The 20130-nt window shown below is 40.9% G+C and overlaps 1 protein-coding gene across 2 annotated transcripts; it reads right to left on the bottom strand.

Moving 5' to 3' along the window:
• Positions 1–3045: 3045 nt before the first annotated feature.
• Positions 3046–12804, bottom strand: LOC134482622 (sperm motility kinase X-like). Of its 2 annotated transcripts, XM_063276828.1 has the most exons (5): positions 12647–12804; positions 9550–9641; positions 6801–8545; positions 6297–6467; positions 3046–3540 (listed from the first exon to the last, which is right to left on the bottom strand). In XM_063276828.1, exons 3-4 carry the CDS (start codon positions 8510–8512, stop codon positions 6431–6433), a joined length of 1749 nt encoding a protein of 582 aa, XP_063132898.1. In that variant the 5' UTR covers positions 8513–8545; positions 9550–9641; positions 12647–12804; the 3' UTR covers positions 3046–3540; positions 6297–6430. The 2 variants fall into 2 exon arrangements, with proteins under 2 accessions (XP_063132898.1, XP_063132897.1); XM_063276827.1 differs by lacking the exons at positions 9550–9641; positions 12647–12804 and having other exon boundaries at positions 6801–9414.
• Between the last annotated feature and the right edge of the window lie 7326 nt (positions 12805–20130).

The raw sequence follows: 20130 nt of genomic DNA on the forward strand, positions 1-20130 counted from the left end.
TATCATTTTTCAGATCTGTAATAGCTGTCAACTGTAGGCTGGCTACAATGGGGGCTAGAATGCCATCTATATCTAATATAGGGCAGAGGGAAGGAGCATCATGCAGTCCCCACCAGTCTCCAAGGCTAATATAATTAAGGTCTCTTTTAGAATTCTATTAATCTTTTCTAACTTTTCTGAACTCCGGGGACAATATACACAGTGGAGTTTCAAACTAGTCCCAAAGACCTTAGCAAGTCCCTGACTTACCTGAAATACAAAGGCAGTTCCCATTATCTGATCCTATTACCTTAAGTGCTCTAAACCTGGGTCACCTGGCAAGCATTCAAGTTTGTCATGTCTGTGACTCTGGATCTTTCTGGGAACAGTTCTTGTTAAAGAGGTGGGTACTATTACCTTACCTTTAGTCGATCGTCATGAGCCCATTTAATTTCTTTTTCTACATATATCAGCTGTTCTGGGCAGTTTTCCTAGGACAGTGGCCAATCTAGAGATGACTCTGTACTTTAAGGTTGCATCCTAAGCAGCCTTATCAGCCCGGCTGTTATCTCTAGCCATTGGATCTTTTGGCAAAGGATTCCATGCACATGAGCCGTTGTAAATGCCTATCTGGCTGTCCCTGAAGATGTTAACAACCAGTCCTCTTCCCATGATGAGGGCCTGTTTTAATGTTCTTAGTTTGACCATTTGAAATGAAGTGCTTGGAGGAAGACACTTAGTCCAGAATCCCTCCATTTGTATTGTCACCACTGCCCCTGCCCTCCTCTCACCCCCATGGATGAAGCTGCTTCTGTCCATAACCCAGGTCTGTTCTGTTTCTGACAAAGGTGTGTTCCTCAAGTCAGGTCAGGTACTGAACACCTGTGCCACAACCTCGTCACATTGATGGAGTGGACAGTCCCAAGTCAGGGTCAGGTGGGAGAGTTGCAAGGTTTAGGAAAACTGGTGGCTAGAAAACATTTCAGCCAGGGAAAACTCTGATAATGTAGCATGTAGGCATTACTGAATCATCAGTCAGAATTGTAGGGGTAGTCATGAGCGTCAAAGTAAATTTATTGAAGCTTGGAATTTCTTTTGTCCTAAATCGGGTGGTGTGTTGGCTGGAAGTGGTCTAATTAATTCTTTCTGTCGTGATCTGTACTTTTCTACAATCTCCCTGCAACTTAACTTTTCTCTAACATTTGATACGAACTTAATTGATGAAAGTCAGGGCTATCATATGAGAATTTTCTCTTTGCTCTTATTTAATATCATATGTGAGCCTGGGACAAATTATTATTGAGATATGCTTATAGAGCCTGGTGGCAAATCTGGAGACACTCCCTACCCCTTACTGAATTGAAGCCCTAATCTGGGTGGGTTCCTTTTGGGGCCAGGAGCCATTTGTAAGCTCTGTTGAAAGATACTTTTGCCCACATGGAGCCTCTCAGGGATGCTGGATGCCAGTTTGCACTGTGTCAGCAATGAGCAAAAGAGCAGGGAAAAAGGGGTAATCCTTGTGACCTTGTGAGCCATGAAACTCTGAACCAATCCTGAAGAAAAAGGGATTCAACAAGTGTCTGCTGGGCATTAAACTCAGGAGCTCTGGAAGAGCGCTCAGTTCTCTTCACCTCTGTGCCATGTCTCCAGCCCTAAGGCTGAATCTGTCAATAAGGAAGGAGCTGGCTGCTGGGCTGAAGTAGGCTTTTGTTGTTTCTAGTGAAGAAGAAGTGTTTAGAAGGTAGGGGTTGGGGAGGAGGGGAAATGTCTGAAACATTTTATCCTCTATTGCTGACACCTTGAAGAGTTAAGAGGTCTCTCTCCTGGTGCCATTTAACATCAAAAGCAGGCCACTCCAAGTTTCATTAAGTGGTCCTTAGTCCTAAATTCTTGAAAATTACTCAGAATAAGATTAAGGTGAGAAAACAATTGGTCCCCTGTCTAAAATTTTCATCAGTTCAAGTCCAAAACATGAAAACAAGAATGCAAAAAAAGAACAACTAACACACAAACCAAGTGTCCCTTTTCAAGGGCAAAGTACACAGACCAACCCCATCCCTGCCGTGGATGGGATAACTCAGGCTATCTGCTCCTGCCAGAAGTGAGATGCACACAGGTTCTGGTGACTTTGCTGGCCTCACACTGGATCAAAGTTCTCTGACATTGCAGGCCTCTGGACAGGTCAAATCCCTGTTACCTAGCCTCTGTGAGCCCTCCTGATGCTTGCAAGAAAGAAAGGAGCCAAAAGCAGAACACAATGAAGCTAGATAGAGAGAGCACAGAGAAGTCAACCTCAGTACCTAGCTGTAACTGCCACTCCTCCCTTTCACCACTCTCCCATGGGTCCCACAGAAGAAGCAAGTTTCCAGTTGAATACACCAATGTGAGGTCCAAACTGAACCGATTCCAGGAACTCTTGATTGAGATTCATGGAGACAGTCATCTATACAATAGCAAGAGGAGTTCATTCTGCCTTATTGAGGCCTTCCCACTTAAAGGGAGGTGACCCTGAATAGACTCTGACAGGGAGTTATATACCTTGCTAAGAACTGGGGCAGAATTCAAGCAGTTGGTAACTAGGCAGTGTATTATTGATGGGGCAAAGTGACCTCCTACTGACTAGTGATCAGTGAACCATTCCTGCTTTTCCAGAGGGGAAGGAGAGGTGAGTTGGAAATCATAGGTAGCTTTGTTTAACAGTTTGGCTTGCAGTTCTCTGGGAACTGACTATTGCCTGGATGGGATGGGTCAATGTGCTTGAAGGTCGACAGTGGAACTTTCCCACTGGTCTTCAATTGACCCACACCTCTGGCTCTTTCAAGAGTGATTCCTTCCCACAGGCAGTGGTCTTTGTTGTAGTAGAATCAAAGATGGGGGGAGTATAGAAAGGAGGCAAAAGAAGGAAATAAATAATTTAGGTTAAATAAAAATGGCAAGAAACCATTAGCCAGAAAAAGAATTTTAAGATGGGGAAGAGAAAATATCAAAAGGTAAAAATACAAAGTACCATGTTGTCAAATAGAGAGTAGTCAGTCTGAACAAATATATACACAAGCAACAAATATGGGCTCTGCAGGTATATTTATATTTATTTCTGGATACACAAGATAAGTAAAAATATATAACAAATTTAATCACGTAAAGAAGTCCATCAACTTAAGAGTGAAGGCATGAGAAAAGTTTGATATAGGATAGCTGGGAGAGTTTGGAGAGGAGGTACAAAAGAGGAAGGTGATGTCACTGTTTCAATTAAAACATTAAAATATTAGATAAATACATATGTATGAACAAAATTATATACAAATAAAAGGAATAAAAAGCAAACCTTACAATCTTCAAAAGAAAACACACAGAAAAAAAATAAGCCCCAAGAAATCTATATCTCGGAGCATCTTCCTTTCACCTGCCCTCCTAGTGGAAGGAGCAGGATGTTGGAGACCCTTTTGTTATACATGGATTTTAGTCCAGGTGAGTCCCAAATGGTCCAACGGTCCACTCATCAGGCCACTCATTGTGTCCAGTCCGTTGTCCAGCAGGATCAAAAGTCCTTGGCTGCCTGGACTGCATAAAGAAAACTGGAGTTAAACAAGAGAAAGAAAATATATTCATCACTAGAAAACCCGAGTAGGTTTTTTGCCACGGGACATAGGTTCATGTTCACTGGCCAAGAAATAGACAGACATGACTATAAAATTTAGACAGTCCATAGTTGGAAAAGTCTAGATAGATCTATAAAGAGTTAATATGTGCATGATACATACATTACCTCAGAGTTACCCCTCTCTCTCTCTCTCACTCTCTTTCTCTCTCTGTCTCTCTGTCTCTTTGTCTCTCTGTCTCTCTCTCTCTCTCTCTCTCTCTCTCTGTGTGTGTGTGTGTGTGTGTGTGTGTGTGTGTTTGTGTGTTGGTGTCTGTCTGTTTGTCCTCATACCTGAAGGCCAGGAATAATCATCAAATGCTTTTTTACCTCAATATTGAGACAGAGTAATATGTCAGTAATCTCAGCTCATCAGTCTGCCACACCTGCCTCTGTTAAGCTCAAGGCCTAAGATGACACCATGATTCTTCCTTGTCTGATTTCCAGAGTCCTTTTGTTGCACTGTGACACTTTACCCAACATCCATCTCCCCAGCTGCAGAGACCAGATCTGCCAGGTAAAAATATTTAGAATGTCCCTTTTCTGACAGGATTGCACTCAGCCTGGTACTTCCTCTTGCCTATACTGGCCTTGAAGTTGTGTTACTTGACAGGGTAGAGTGGCTCAGAACTGAAACTTCTACATTGCAGAATTAGAGACAGGAAGAAGAGGATCGTGCTCAAGGTAATCTTTAGCTACAAGGTGGCCTGTTGGGATTTAAGAGACCTTGATGAAAACAGAAATGTTCACAGCATAGCATTACACTAAAGGAGGAACAGAGGCAGCAAGATCAAGAGGAAGACAAAGGTAGCCTGGGCTTTCATTCTATCCCGAGTGGTATTCTCTCTGAATTTTAGGTTTGACTGTGTGAACACTAAAACCAGCATAGCAACACTATTCCAAAATAGGAAAAAAAAACAAAACAAATGTAAGAAGAAAAAAAAATGAAAGTATGCTTAATTTACATAAACATATCAGAAAATAAGAACCAATTTCTTCTGTCTATTGTACATGGAATATGTTCCCTTAGCATACACCTGTGAGTCTGTTAGAATTAAGAGTGATGTATTAAGGATTTTTATTGGAGTGGTTAGTGTTTTTCATCTGTTGGTTTTTAATTTTGTGAATCTATTTCCATCAATTGGGATTTATACTTGATATTTCTATTTTGTGTTTTCCACTTAAGGCCATCCTGAGGGGTACATGGCTCTCTAGGAGTCCAGTATAAGAAACATCCATTGAGACCCACCTGCATGGAAGTAGTTCATGTAAAAGTAAAGACAGACACACTGACAGAGATATAGACTCACCAGGGCTTCTACATATCAGGGTATGGATGACAAGGAATCATCAGGGTGTGAGGCCAACTCTTAAAACCTAGGCTGGCCAGGGTCTGTGAGAGGCTTTCCTTGGTTTTGTCTGAGTAGCTAACCTGGTTCAGTGCTAGAGGCCAGCAAAGAACCCCTTTAATGAACTTTCCCAAACTTGTGCATTGTGGGTTCAGATACACGAGTTCATATAGTACTCTTCTTGCTCCAGAGTGGAATATGATATGCTTTCCCACTCAAATTAGACAGGAAACGATTGTCTGTCGTAAGAGAATTTCCTGTAGCTCAGGGGATAAAGCACATGAGAAATATGTATGTGATCACAATGGTGGAGTACTATAGGGACATGCTGTTAAACTCAGCACATATCACTGCAGGATTACTATGCCAGGATCCTTGATGTCCTTTGAACAAATTAAGAGAGACACTGGGTCAGAGGGACCCTCCACGTCAGTCATATGGTATTCTGTACACCTCATGCTGTGGAAGATGTTGATACAGTCTAGTTAAAAAGAACACAGGAGATGATATCTTAACAAATGTAACAGTAGGAGGGACAGGGAAAGCTTCCCAGAAGCTCTCACAAAGGAATTGCAAGGCTGTTTAACTGGGCATAAAAAAGCAGTGTGCAAATTCTCAGGTTAATGGAAGCAGCCTGGGTAGATTTATCCAGTGGAATGCATACTCCAGTGGAGGCCGGAAGCTGTCATGAGCTAGGGCCACACCAATTTTCTGCTCCATCATTAAGTTATTCTTTTGACTCTGCTCATAACACCTGTCCCTCCTCCTTCGAGGAGGCTGTGACACAGGTAGGAATCCAGTTAGACATTTGAAAGTTGGCCTTGAGGGAGCAAACATAGAGAGGTGAGTAATTACAGGGCAGAACTGGTGAGAGAGAGGGCACAGCTGCCTTGGGAGTCACTCCACAGTATGGGTTTTGTAAGCTTTACCCTGAGTTGGGTCTGAGGACTTAAGCAATATAAACTGTGATATCATTTGCAGGGCAGTGGGGATGGGTGAGGGTCTGGTCAAAGTTTGACAGGAGAATTCCCTTCAGAGGAGACATAGAGGTCTCATATTCCACCTGGGAACCCATTTTAGCTCAGGTCTGATGGGCTGACTAGGGAGACTTTTCTGAGAAGTCTAATTCATGAAGAAGACCATGTTCTCTGCAAGAAACAGGAAGCAAAGAACAGTACAGTCCCACAGATCAATCTCTGATGTTTACCTCTGCTAGAAGAGAGGTCAGAGGGCTACTGATCCACTGACACTTTTAGGGCACTGTTCTACTTCATCCCTCCCTTCTGAGCAAGACACAGTGAAAAGGCAGGCCTTCCTGCCTGGGGCTTTACCTGGAGAGACCTTGCTGTGGTGTGGACAGCTCTTCCTCTGGAGAAGGGGCCTGCAAGCACACAGGCACCTGGACGTCTGGCCTGGCTCCTCTGAGACTGTATAATTTTCAGCCAGGCCAACCCCCACCACTGGCTTAAAAGCCAGGGAGCTGAGGCTGCTGTTCTTCAGGACTTGAAAAGAAAAAGACAGAAAAGAGGCTCTTGGTGTCTGAAAAACAGAGAACTTCCTGTGCTTTCCATAAAGAGTCATAGCACCCCACTGGTTGTCTTAGGACTCTCTGCCCCATTTGGGCATGCCCCCACCTCCCTCTCGTCCTGCTTTAATCAGTGTCTCTGATTCCCCTTATGACTCACAAAGCATCAGATCACCCTTCAGGGGTTTCTATGGACTTAATCTTTCTGAAGTTACAGTTTGTCAAGTTTCTCTGTGCCTCAAGGACAATCCTCATTTGTCACAAAGGACAGGAGGGAATATGGATGAAATGAATGAGGACATGCACCCACCTGGTTCTGTGGGTGACACAATGTTCTCCTCTCTTCCTGAGAGCCAAGTTATTGCAGGAGACTTGATTTTCTGATGGTGGTGGCAGACAGCAGCACAGGTTTCGAAGGCTTCTACTAATTGTCTTTTTAAACCCCTTCCAGTGCTGACGCCATCCCCGACGGGAAGCTGGGCAAGGAACTTGTGGCTGGCCACTAGTGACGGTATCTTCATGAACCATGGCCTCTTCCTTGATGAAGGTGTTTTTGTCCACGAGTGTCTCTCTCTGCCAGGTATCTCCAGAGCAGCCTGCAAGGCTTATCCCCTTAGGTGTCTGCAGTGATGCACAGAAATCATGTGGCGGTATGAAGGAGGACACATTCCGGTCTGCTGTAGTGGAATAGGTGTATTGAAGTCGAGGTGACTGGATATGTTCAGTTAGACTACAAGACAACACAGTCTTGGAGTCTGAGAATGTCTTCCTGATTTGCAGCCTGTTATCCCTGAATTCTTCAGCTATAGGACAGTCCAGGAGATCGAGCTGGACGGTGTTGGTCCTTGTTTGCTGGTAGCCTACAGCATGCCTTCTGACAACCTTCCTGGAATTCTTCCTATCCTCCTTCTCCCGAATATTGGATGAATGTGAGGACAAGGTGAAGGAGGAGAGAAGAGGTCCCTTTCTCTTAAGAAAACGAGGGAAGGAGTGAAGATCTTCTAGACCTGGCTCCACTTGGTGGTGTGTGCAGACTTTCCTGAGTGGCTTGTGCTGTTGAATCAAGTATGTTGCCAGCACCTCGTTGATATTTGGGTCTATCAGAGACTCAGTGCTTTTCTCAGGTGTATGCCTCATGACTCTCATGGCTTTGATGGTGCTAGGGCTTGGTGTTCCTGTGAACGTCTGTATGGATGTCAGTGGTGAGTAGGCCTGGCTGTCTTTGATCATGGGGCGCATCATAATTTGCTGGATGCTGGGCCTCCTGCTGGGATTTATCATCAGCATTTCCACTATAACATTGAAAATATCGTTGGCAACGTGAGGCGGAATGCTGAAATTGGCTGAACTGATTTGTCTCCTCACCTCTGCAAATGACTTGCCTAGGAAAGGCAAGTGCCCAGTCACCATGAAGAAGAGGAGGACACCTACACTCCATACGTCAAATGGGCGGCCCTCATATTCCTCAGCTTCAAAGAATTCTGGCGCACAGTATGGCAGCGTGCCACAGAAATCAATCAGCTTCTGCCCAGGAAGTGTTTTAGCAGCTAGGCCAAAATCACAGAGCTTGGCATTCGACCTTCCGTCTATCAAAATGTTGTTGGCCTTTATGTCTCGGTGGACAATATTATTGTCATGGCAGAATTGTACTGCCTCTAATATCTGTCTAAACATTCTTCGGGCCTCCCACGATTTTAAATATCCACATTCCCGGATTCGGTCCAGTAGGTCTCCCTGAGAGGCATGCTCCATGACCAGGTGGGTGGCCTCTCTTGTCTGGACCACTTCGACCACCTTGATGATATGAGGATGGCCCAGGGACTTTAGAATGTCAACTTCCCTGCTCATCACTGAGGAGCACTTCTCGGTGTTCTTGAGAACTTTTATAGCTACACAGGTGAGGGTTGGGACGTGATAGGCCATTTTTACCACTGAAAATCGTCCCCTTCCCAGGGTTCTTATGATCTTATAGTCAGTGGTAAAGTTCTCGATAGAGTCTCGGCTCTCTGGGTCCTGCTCCATGATCAGGCCCTCCTTTATATGGCTAGAAGCAAACTTGCAATGAGAAATAAAACAGACATTTAAAAACAGGCCCCAGAACATGTTGATACGCTCAAATTCCTACATTAAAGAGATGAGAAAAAAAGCTCAGAAAAACATCAGACAATCTAGACATGTACTTTACATATTGGGAAGGGAAGGACAAGGACCTACTGCAAAGGAGCAGATGCAAAATGTGACATAGAGGCGGTTGTCAGGGACCAACTGCAAACTGAGAGAATCCTAGACACTAAAAGCCACTAAATTGGAAAAGCTCACCATCCTCTCTCCTGATCTCAGCATTCTCTTTGAGTAGAGGCATCTAGAATATCAGCTTCAAGAGAAGGTGTAAAGAGAACAGATCCCCGAAAACCTATACTGTGCAGGATGGCGATCTGCGTCTGGAGTTCCCAAATTTGGCTACTCAGGCAGAGGACCTGTAGGTGGTTCTCAGAACACAGGTGCCCACAGCTACCCTAACTCCAGCTCCAGGGGTTACTACACCTCTCGACTCTAATCACACCTATACAGCACACTCACAGGTGGTATACACCACTTAAAATAGTGATACAAGTCTTTCTATATAATTTTATTAGTATGAGCTGTCAGGTTAGCAAAGGAATCAGATTTCGGGGAAGTGGAACTATAGACAGGTATAGAGAGATTGTATTTTCTTACACAACTGAGTTATGCTATGTGAATATGTTATTGTATCAATCTTAGGGATGGTGTGAGAGACTCACAACCCCTGTAACTCCAGACCCAGAAAACCTGACTCCCTCTTCTGACCTCCACAGAATGCATCTGGGATATGGTACTCAAGGCATATGAGGATGCAAATCTGTCATACATATGAAGTGAAAAAATAGAATACTCTAACATAGCAAACATAATTTAATAAAATGTGAAATAGAAGATAATAAAAAACATGGAAATGTAAATGCATAACTCAAGCCAGCAAATACAGAAACCAAAGTCAAAAAGAGCAAGTTGAAGTGTCCAAAGTTGGAGAAACTCACTATGTCAGGGTCCAACAGCTCCTGAATGTCCAAGTATAATTTCTGTGTCCTCAAACTGTAATTTCTTTCCAGCCAAGCAACAGCTTCTGTACCTGTAAGGACAGAATGCAGCCTCAATCAGAGCTGTAAGTAGACAGGTGTCTATCCATTGTCACAGGGTTCCTTGGGAGGTTAGAGCAAAGAGCAGCCAACACTGTGGCTAGGCACGGTCCATTCCTTCTCCTCTGCTTCTGTCTCCATGGACAGGAAGGCTAGTCTTGGTCATTAGAGCACTAGAGGGCAGGTTTGACTCAAGAGTCTGTCCCCAGTGTTACCCAGTGACCCATTTCTTCCTACTTGTACCCCTGCCCAAGGACCATAATTAACCCCAAATTGCACCACCTAATGGGAACAATGTTCAAACACTTAACACTCCATCTTTAACAAGGACACTTTGTCATTAATAATCAAACAAGGAATCCTGAGAATGACAATGGACGCCAGAGCTTTGGCACTCCAGTTTTTAATGGATTCTGATATTCAATGGCAAGTTGATGGACATTGTCTTGCTTTTCACATGGACCCCAGACTTCATAAGTTTGTAATAATTCATGTCCATATTCAATGTATTCTATTTACTTTTTGAACTCCGACAAGTGGTTGCTAAAGGATTGTAAGTCCTGACTACCTTGATTGTTGTGACAAAATGCTATTGCTCATTGCACCCCTGGGCATGAGACTACCATTTTGGGGGCTGAGAGGAATATGACACCATTAATCCCATATTGCCTGCCCTCAGGCTTGAGACTTCTGACCAAAGCTCAAGATCTAGAAACAGTGAGCTGATATGTTCCAAATGATCAAGTAAACACCCCTAAGCCAGGAACCTATAAACAACTGATGTAGTAGATGGTGCCTGGTTCTGGAACTCTGGGTCCTTCTGCTCTCAAACAAAATGCCTTCTGTTTGAACTTCAAAACAACAGAAGTTGATTACTTGTGCATCAGGATGTTAGCAAGGCAAGGACAAGTACCCAACAAATTAATTATGTACCAAGGCTGCTTTCTAATTCTAACTGGCCCTGTGTATGTATTCCCAGAGGGTCAAGAAAAAGTATGAGATCAGTGTATCTTTGGTGAAGGTGACATGTTGTGCCCTGTAGCAGTTTCCTGTGTATCCACATCTTACTGCTGTTGAATTGGGGTTGAAAGTTGAAGTAGGAATTGGCACAAAACAGTCCGATAAGAAAAATCTAGACTTGGGTAAGCTACCTGGACCCAGAGTGATGAGAGTTCCTCAGGGTCCTCTGACAGACATAGGACAAAGTTAAAGTCAGGATAGTCTCATAAAGATGAGCCCATGTTAATTATAAAATTTGTTAAAGTGGAGGAGGAAGATCATCACTTCAAGTAATCTTTGGCTTCTCGGAAATGATGATTCCAGCCTGTGGTCCAGGAGCGTCTGTCTCATGGAACAAAAACAAACATGCGAAATGAAAGAAAGAAGTGGCTGCTATGTATTTTTTGCTTGATCTATGTTCCCAAAGCTCTAGAAAGTAACTTTAGACCCATTGGGCTTACACATGAGATTATGACATTAATGACAGAGGTGCAAGGGCTTTTGTGAACCATTTGCATGTGTTTGAATGTATGCTGCTATCCCCTCTCACCACAACTCATCAGTTTTACACATTAGAGGAATCTGACAGGACTCACTAAGAACCAACTCCATGACAGATGCCAAAGGAAATGGACTGCAGTTTAGCAGAGGTCAAGGAAGGACATTCCCTCTTGAAATGTTCATAGTCATATAGAAACACCACATGTGTACACATTGCACACAAAGCATTTCCTAGCAATGCTAACAAGCTAAACCTTCAAACAATGAAACAGAGGTACAGGTATGGTCCAGCCATGGGCTTCAAAGTCCTACTTGTTAGGTCTCTAATCAGATGTTAGATTTTTGAATGTCCCAGGGAATACAACCCTCCTTCCTCAGCAATGTCATGGAAAGCAAAAAGGATCCTGAAAGGCTCTTCGTTGCTTGACTATGAAGGTTCTGTTCTGCACTCCCATTCCACTAGCAGATAAAACCTATAGGAATGGTGGAAGTAGTTTTATTCAAGCCTAGGTTTGGAAATTTGGAGAGGCACATTGTCAATATAAAATTCCCTCTCTTTCTCTAAATGTTGTTTGAGTGAGTCCAGTGGAATGCTGGGCAGACCATTCCAGCACTAGGCACTTTTTTTCCTGGACGTGTACTTTAAGCTGTTTTGCCAGCAAGACTCAAAGGCCCATGCTTGTTCCTTTGCTTCAAGTTCATTATTTGCCCGACCTCCTGTGCCTGGTACCACACTAGCTTCAGAGTCACATTTCTTCTCCTGAAGATAGAAGATAGCAATTCAATGGAATGACAGCTGCCAACAGAATGACCCAGGTAAATAAAGGGTCATAGTATCATATGTCTCACTTTGGAAAGTTCTTCTTGGCAGTATAAAACTGGATCTTCTTAGACTTATATCTATTCTGTCCTTGAATTCTATTCATCTACCTACTTTCATAGTTATCATCAAAAAATTAGGATCTAAGCATTGCCTTGTAGCTAGCATAGGGTCATGAGTTTGCACTGCAAGGAAGATCCCAAGTTAACCTGCTAGGGGGAGGCTTCCTGCTAAATCACAGAGACCTGTTGGTGCCTTTTCTTAATAGACCACCCAATGTAGCCTACCAGTCCTCTGAATAGGAGAACTTGAACAATTGGGCCAGTACTTGGAAAGAAAGGGAACAAACTAAAAGGGAAAAACTGAGGAACCTGAAAGGGACTAGCCAGGGAAAGTGTGATCATGGGAATATGGTCAAAGTTCTTTATGTACATGTCTGGAAATGCCATTAGGAGATTGTTTGTGCTGTTTTGTTATCATAAACTATTGTTCAAAATTAGTTCATGGAATAAATACATGTAAAATATGACAATGCAAAATCGGGTGATAAATCAAATCAACAAAGAAAAATTCTCCTATTCAATATTCAAACAAAAATATACAGGAACAGAGACTTAGTTTAAATACAGAAAACAAACAAGTCTAAAGTGAGATATAGGAATATAGAGGAAAACTCACTGTGTTCAGATTCAACAATTCATGAATATCCAAGTTCAGTGGCTAACTGAATAAATGCAATTGCTGTCCAGCCAACCAACCAACCAACCAACCATCCAATCAACCAGCCAACCAAACCAACCAAACCAACCAACTAACCCAGCCACCAACCAACAGCTAATGCCCTGTACAGACAGGATGTGTTTTCAGTAACTAAGGAAGTAAATGACCTCACAATGGTTCCTTTTGAGGTCAGAGCTGAAATGGACCAATGAGGGTTGGGCACAGTCCACTTGTTTTCTTTATTTTCTGTCCTCCAGACAGGAAAGAATTAAGGTCAGTGAGGCAGTAGAGACTTGAGGAAGATGGTTACACCCAGTTAGCAGTCCCTATATCTCCTATGACCTACTTCTTTCTGCTAGGTTATGTTTTTCAGATTTTCTACAACCTCAGAAAACAGGGTCACATGCCAGAGACCAATGTTCAAGCACAGGATCCTCTCTTGATAGTAGATATCCAAACCCCAATAAAGCCTCTTTCTACTTTAAAAATAATGAGTGGTATCATATGAATTATAATAAGCGATTCACAACTGATATCCAACACTGGTTTATGGACAGTGTATTAGTTTGCTTTATTGTTTGTAATATTATACAGTTACGTACTTATGTGGAGCCATGACCTTATACCCAATGTCATCAATCAATTAAAAGGTTCCATGACCTTACCTAAACTCAATTCAGTTTTTTCTCAAATTACTCCAGCTTGCATTTAATATGACACAAGCTAAAGGGCACACAGAAACATTCATATATTAGTCAATGGATAACATGGTTCATTTTTCACTTAGACCCTAACATTCTGTAACAACTGTTGGTTTGTGGAAGCTATCCCATCTGCACTTGAGAAAAGTAGATCATTTTCTTGGACTCACATAAGAACAAAATGTTAACTTCTCACTGACCCTGGCATACTTTGACCAAACTGCACTGTGACTACCATCCCTAGGGGTGAGACTTTCCCATGTTTTTCCCATAGAGTCTTCATCCAGTTTCTCACCAGACAGAAAGCTAGGATTGATAGTTTCTAAATGATAGAGAAAATAACTATTCAATGGTCATCTTAGAATCCTCAACCCCGAAGGCAGAGGCACACATGGTTTGTTAAACAAAACAAGATTTTCTTCGCCAAGATTTGATAAATAGAGCAAAAGTTCTCAACCAAAAACCAACCAAAACTGTGAAGACATAAATGAAGATTTAGTGAACATTTCCAGGCTAAAGCAACTGCTCATGTCTTCCCTGAGCAGGTTTGGGCCAGTGGAGCTCCCTTGACCCCTTTTGTGATCTTAGCTCTGTATTGTGTTTTGAACACTTCTGGATTTAAAATCCTGGTACAGTTTGTGTCTACCTCATTCCAAGTTCTTACTGGAAATGACAATGGAGATGTTAGTGTATTTGCTTCTATCAAACAAATGAGGAAGGACATTTTACCTTGTCTTAATGCCTTTAATATTTGAACAAAATATATTATTTTTAAAAATGTTAATATTATCATCATTATTTTAAATAACATGTACATGTCTGTGCTTGTAGTTGTATGCAGACATGACTAGAGTTGGTGGTGGAAGCCACAGGTTTTACGTGTTTGTAGATCTGGAGTTAGAGTTGGTTGTGAGACACACAGCATGGCTTCTGGGCCACTGAACTCAACTCCTGTGCACAAGCAGTGCCTTCTGTCAACCTGAGCTGTGTTCCAGTCTTAATTTCAATCTTTTTATGATTGCAGTCATAGTATTCATTGTATATTAATGTTCCCCTTCTTGTCTACCGCATATTTCTTTTGTAGAAAATTATTTTATTTCTAATAGCTGATAAATTTTATGAATAGGAGAAATAAACATTTTTCTGTTTTATTTTACAAATTTAATATTCATCAGAAAGTATATTATATTTTTGTAGGTCTTCAAAGAAAACTTCCAATGAAAAGGACAAAGTATGAAAAAATTTATTCAATCATATTTAATAAGATAGAGTATAAAAGTTAAAGTAATATGGTGATTTTGAAATATAGTAGAAAACAAAAATTAAGAATCTTTTGTTATATTCAAATATTTCTTTTCAAAACATTTTCAAAATTCACCAATATCCTGCTAAGACTGAACCCACAGTGAACGTGATTGTTGGGGGGAGGCGGCAAGGGGGGAGGATGGGGAGGGGAACAACCATAAAGAAGGGGAGGAGGAAGAGGGGTTAGGGGATTGTTGGCCTGGAAACTGGGAAAGGGAATAACACTCGAAATGTAAATAAGAAATACTCAAGTTAATAAACACAAAAATTGAAAAAAAAGTGTCACCAATAGTAAAGGTGTCCTTACTTAAAAGTCAGGCTTTTCAGAAGCATCTGCATTGTTATTTATGTAAAACGTGGGTATTTGTCTCTTCTGTATACTTTTGGTTTGGGGTACATATTATAAAGACATCTGATATAACTATAATTCATTTTATTGGTAAAAGAACAAGGAAATCATATGTTTGAGCTTACCAAACTCACATCATCATCTGAGGGAAACTCAGAGGATTGTGAGATGTTCAGTCATAACACTATTTTGCAACTTATTGAACAGCTCAGGAGGTCAACCTAACGTAGGAGTTTTGCATGCAGCCTCTGTGTGTGCTATAGACGAGCATGAATTAGAGTATCACTCATGAAATATCAAAGAACAGAAAACTAGTCTCAGCAGGAGCTGCCAGCAAGCCTGAGCTTCAGTGAGAGAGCCTGACAGTGTGGCTTTGGGGTTGTTGCATGAGACTCATGGGTTACAACAAAATGCCACAGGCCAGTCAGCCAGGACATTAACTTGTGGGCTGTGCCTTTTGTTGCATCCTCATGTGGCTGGAGGATTGCAGCAGCTCTCTGGAGTGAGTTTGGTAAAGGAGGCTGAATCCAGACATGATGTCTTTGCAATGTGATGTGTTGAGGAGACACTCTGAGACTACACTGGGTGTTTTATTGGCTCCTCTCTTTACCTTAGTTATGTTAACATTGTCTTCAATACTCTTCAAAGAATATTTTATGCGTGTGTGTGTGTGTGTTTGTGTGTGTGTGTGTGTGTGTGTGTGTGTGTGTGTGTGTACACCTGGTTGTGAGCATTTGTTCGCATGCACAGTCTAGAGGAGGAGTTCAGGTGTCCTGCTCTATCATTGTCCTGCTTAGTCCTTTGAGATGGTGTCTGAACTTGGAGCTAGGTTGGCATGCCAGCACCAATATTTTGTCTGCTGCTCTCAAGGCTTAGTTTAGAGGCACATATGTAGTCAGATGTGATTTTTATGGAGATTTAAACTCATGTCTATATTTGCCCAGCAAACACCCATATACACTGAGCTAGTTCCCTTAAGGCTGATTGTATGTAACTGTATTTTTGTAGTTTGCTCTTTTTATATTTTTTTTATTTTATTTTATTTTTACTGGATAATTTTTCTTTATTTTTCTTTTCTTTTCTATTTTTTAATTGTACTTAGATTTCAAATGTTATTCTATTTCCTGATATCACATTCATAATCCCCCATCACATTTGCCCTCCCCCTTCTTCTATAAGCTTGTCCCCCTCCCCAAATATCTACCTTTCCTGTCTCCCCGCCCTGAAATTCCACTGCAGTGGGAGGTCCAGACATGGCAGGACAAAGGGTTTCTCCTCCCATTGGTACCCAACAAGGCCATGCTTGGCTACATATGCAGCTAGAGCCATGGGTCAGTCTATGTGTACTCTGTGGGTAGTGGATTACTCCCTAGGAGCTCTGGTTGGTTGGAATTGTTGTTCTTTTGGGGTTTTTGTTTTATGTTGGAACATCTTTTGGGAATATGGCCAAGAGAAATATAGCAGGAACCTCAGAGAGTCCAATTTTCAATTTTCTGAAGAACCTACCCAGGGATTTCCAGAGAGGTTGTACCAGTTTAAAATCCCACCATCAATGCAGGAGTGTTCCTCTTTCTCCTCATCCTTGCCAGCATCTGCTGTCACCTGAGTTTTTTTTTTCTTAGTCATTCTGACTGGTGTGAGGTGGAATCTCACGGTTGTTTCAATTTGCATTCCCTGGATGACTACAGATGTATGTTGAACATTTCTTTAGGTGCTTTTCCGACATTCAATATTCCCGAGCTGAGAATTCTTTGTTTAACACTGTACCCCATTTTTTCATGGGTTCTCTGACTCACTGGAGTCTAACTTCTTGAATTCTTTGTATATTTTGGATATTAGCCCTCTTTCAGTTGTAGGATTGGTAAAGATCTTTTCCCAATCTGTTGGTTCCTTTTTGTCCTAATGATAAAGTCCTTTGCCTTACAGAAGCTTTGTAGTTTTATGAGGTCCCATTTGTAGATTCTTGACCTTAGAGCATAAGCCATTGGTGATCTAGTCAGGAAAATTTCCCCAGTGCCCATGTGTTTCAGACTCTTCCCCACTTTTTTTCTATTGGTTTGAGTGTATCTGGTTTGATGAGGAGGTCCTTGATCCACTTGGACTTAAGCTTTGTACAGGGTGATAAGAATGAATCTATTTGCATTCTTCTACATACTGACATCAAGTTGAAATAGCACCATTTCTTGAAAATGCTATCTTTTTTCCATTGAATGGCTTTAGCTCCTTTGTCAAAGATCAAGTGACCATAGGTGTGTGGGTTCATTTTTGGGTTTTCAATTAAATTCCACTGATCTATCTGTCTGTCTCTGTACAACTAACATGCAGTTTTCATAACTACTGCTGTGTAATACTGCTGAAGTCAGGGATGGAGATTCCACCAGAAGGTCTTTTCTTTTATTGTTGAGAATACTTTTAACTACCTTCGTTCCTTTTTGTTTCTTTGTTTTGTTTTGTTTTGTTTTGTTTGTTGTTGTTGTTATTCCAAACAAAAATGCAAATTGCTCATACTGTCTCTATGAAGAATTCAGTTGGTATTTTGGAGAGTATATTGAATCTGTACATTGCGTTTGACAAAATGGCCATTTTTACCATATTAATTCTGATAATCCATGAGCATGATAGGTCTTTCCATCTTCTGACATCTTCTTCTATTTCTTTCTTTAGAGACTGGAAGTTCTTGTCATACAGATCTTTCACTGTCTTGGTTAAAGTCATACCATGGTATTATGTATTATTTGGGAGTAATATGAAGGGTATCATTCCCTAATTTCTTTCTCAGCCTGTTTAACCTTTGAGTAGAAAATGGCTACTGATATCTTTGAGTAAATTTTATACACAGCCACTTTGCTCATTATCAGGTTTAGTAGTTTTCTGGTGGAACTCTTGTCATCCCTTAAGTATACTATGACATCATCTGCAAATAGTGATATTTTGATTTCTTACTTTCCACTTTGTATCTCTTTGACATTCTTTTGTTGTCTGATTATTCTGGCTTAGACTTTGAAAACTATATTTATTATTAAATAGCGAGAGAATGCGCAGCTTTGTCTATTCCCTGATTTTAGTGGGACTGTTTAACATTTGTCTCCATTTAGTTTGATGTTCTCTGTGGTTTCCTGTACATTGCTTTCACTGTGTTTAGGTATGGGTCTTGAATTCCTGATTTTTCAGGACTTTTATTATGCAAGGGTGTTGAATTTTGTCAATTCCTTTCTCAGCATCTAATGAAATGATCATGTAGTATTTATCTTTGAGTATTTTTATAAAGTGGATTATGTCGTTGGATTTCCATTTATTGAACCATCCCTCTATTCCTGGGATGAAGTCTACTTCCTCGTGATGGATGAACATTTTGATGTGTTCTTGGATCTGGTTGCTAGAATTTTATTGAGTATTTTTGTGTTGACATTCATTAGGGAATTTGGTCTATAATTCTCTTTCATTGTTGGGTCTTTCTGTGGTATAAGTAATTGTGGCTTCATAGAAGACATTTGTTGTGTTTTGTCTGTTTCTAATTTGTGGAATAGTTTGGGGAATATTGGTATGAGGTCTTCTATGAAGGTCTGATAGAATTCTGCATTAAACCCATCTTGTGGTGGGCTCTTTTTGATTTGCAGACAATTAATCACTGGTTCTACTTCTTTAGGAGTTATGGGGTAATTTAGATGGTTTAACTGTTCATGGTTTAACTTTGGTACGTGATATTGTCTAGAAAACTATTCATTTCCTCCAGATTTTTTAATTTTGTTGAATATAGGCTTTTTTTAGTAGGACCTGATGATCCTTTTAATTTCCTAAGATTCTGTTGTTATGTCTCCCTTTTCATTTCTGATTTTGTTAATTTGGACACACTCTCTGTGCCCTCTGGTTAGTCTGTCTACGAGTTTATCTATCTTATTGATTTTCTCAGAGAACCAGCTCTTGGTTTTGTTGAATCTTTGTATAGACATTTTTCCTTTCTACTTGGTTGATTTCAGCCCTGAGATTGATTATTTCCTACCTTCTACTCCTCTTGGATGCACTTGCTTCATTTTGTTTTAGAGCTTTCATGTGTGCTGTCAAGGAACTGATGTATGCTCTCCCCTGTCTTTTTCTTTTTTGCAGTCACTCACAGTTATGAGTTTTCTTCTTCACACAGCTTTTGTTGTGTCCCAAAGTTTGGATATGTTTTACCTTCATTTTCATTAAACTCTAAGAAGTCTTTTAATTTCTTCATTTTTTTCCTTGACTAAGTTATAAGTGAGTAGAGCGTTGTTCAACTTCCATGTATATATGGGCGTTCTTTCGTTATTGTTGTTATTGCAGATCAGCCTTAGTCTGTGGGAATATGATTGAATGCATGGGACTATTTCTATCTTCCTGTATCTGTTCAGGCCTGTTCAGTGACTGATTATATGGTTAATTTTGGGAAAGGGTCCAGGAGATTCTGAGAAGAAGGTATAACCTTTTTTTTTAGGATGGAATATTCTATAAATATCTGTTAAATCCATTTGTCTCATAACTTCTGTTAGTTTCTCTACATCTCTGTTGAAATTCTGTTTCCATGATCGGTTATATGGTTCATTTTTGAGAAGATACCATGAGGTGCTGAGAAGTAGGTGTATCCTTTTGTTTTAGGATGAAGTGTTCTATTAATATCTGTTAAGTACATATGTGTCATAACTTCTGTTAATTTCTCTATGTCTGTTTAATTTCTATTTCCATGGTCTGTCCATTGATGAGAGAGCGGTGTTGAAACCTTGCTCTATTATTGTGTGAGGTAAAAGGTGTGATTTGACCTTTAGTAAGGTTTCTTTTATGAATGTATATGCCCTTGCATTTGGAGCATAGACATTTAGGATTGAGAGTCCATCTTGGTGGATTTTTCCTTTGATGAATATGACGTTTTCTTTCTTATCTTTTTTACTGACTTTTGGTTTATTCAACATTAGAATGGCTACTCTCACTGGCTTCCTTTGACCATTTGCTTGGAAAGTCCTTTTCCAGTCTTTTACTCTGGGGTAGGGTCAATATTTGTCTCTTAGATGTGTTTCCTATGGAGCAAAATGCTGGGTACTCTTTACGTATCCAATCTGTCAGTCTGTATC

Source organism: Rattus norvegicus, chromosome 17 (assembly GCF_036323735.1).
Source record: "Rattus norvegicus strain BN/NHsdMcwi chromosome 17, GRCr8, whole genome shotgun sequence".
NCBI classification, from domain to species: Eukaryota; Metazoa; Chordata; class Mammalia; order Rodentia; family Muridae; genus Rattus; species Rattus norvegicus.

What these genes read in the sequence shown, in the direction of transcription:
- LOC134482622 (XM_063276827.1), bottom strand. Translation starts at nt 8,593, where the DNA reads ATGTTCTGGGGCCTGTTTTTAAATGTCTGTTTTATTTCTCATTGCAAG. An exon ending in TGTGTCACCCACAGAACCAG is followed by an intron (nt 6,468 to 6,800) that starts GTGGGTGCATGT and finishes TTTCTTTTCAAG; the next exon opens with TCCTGAAGAACAGCAGCCTC.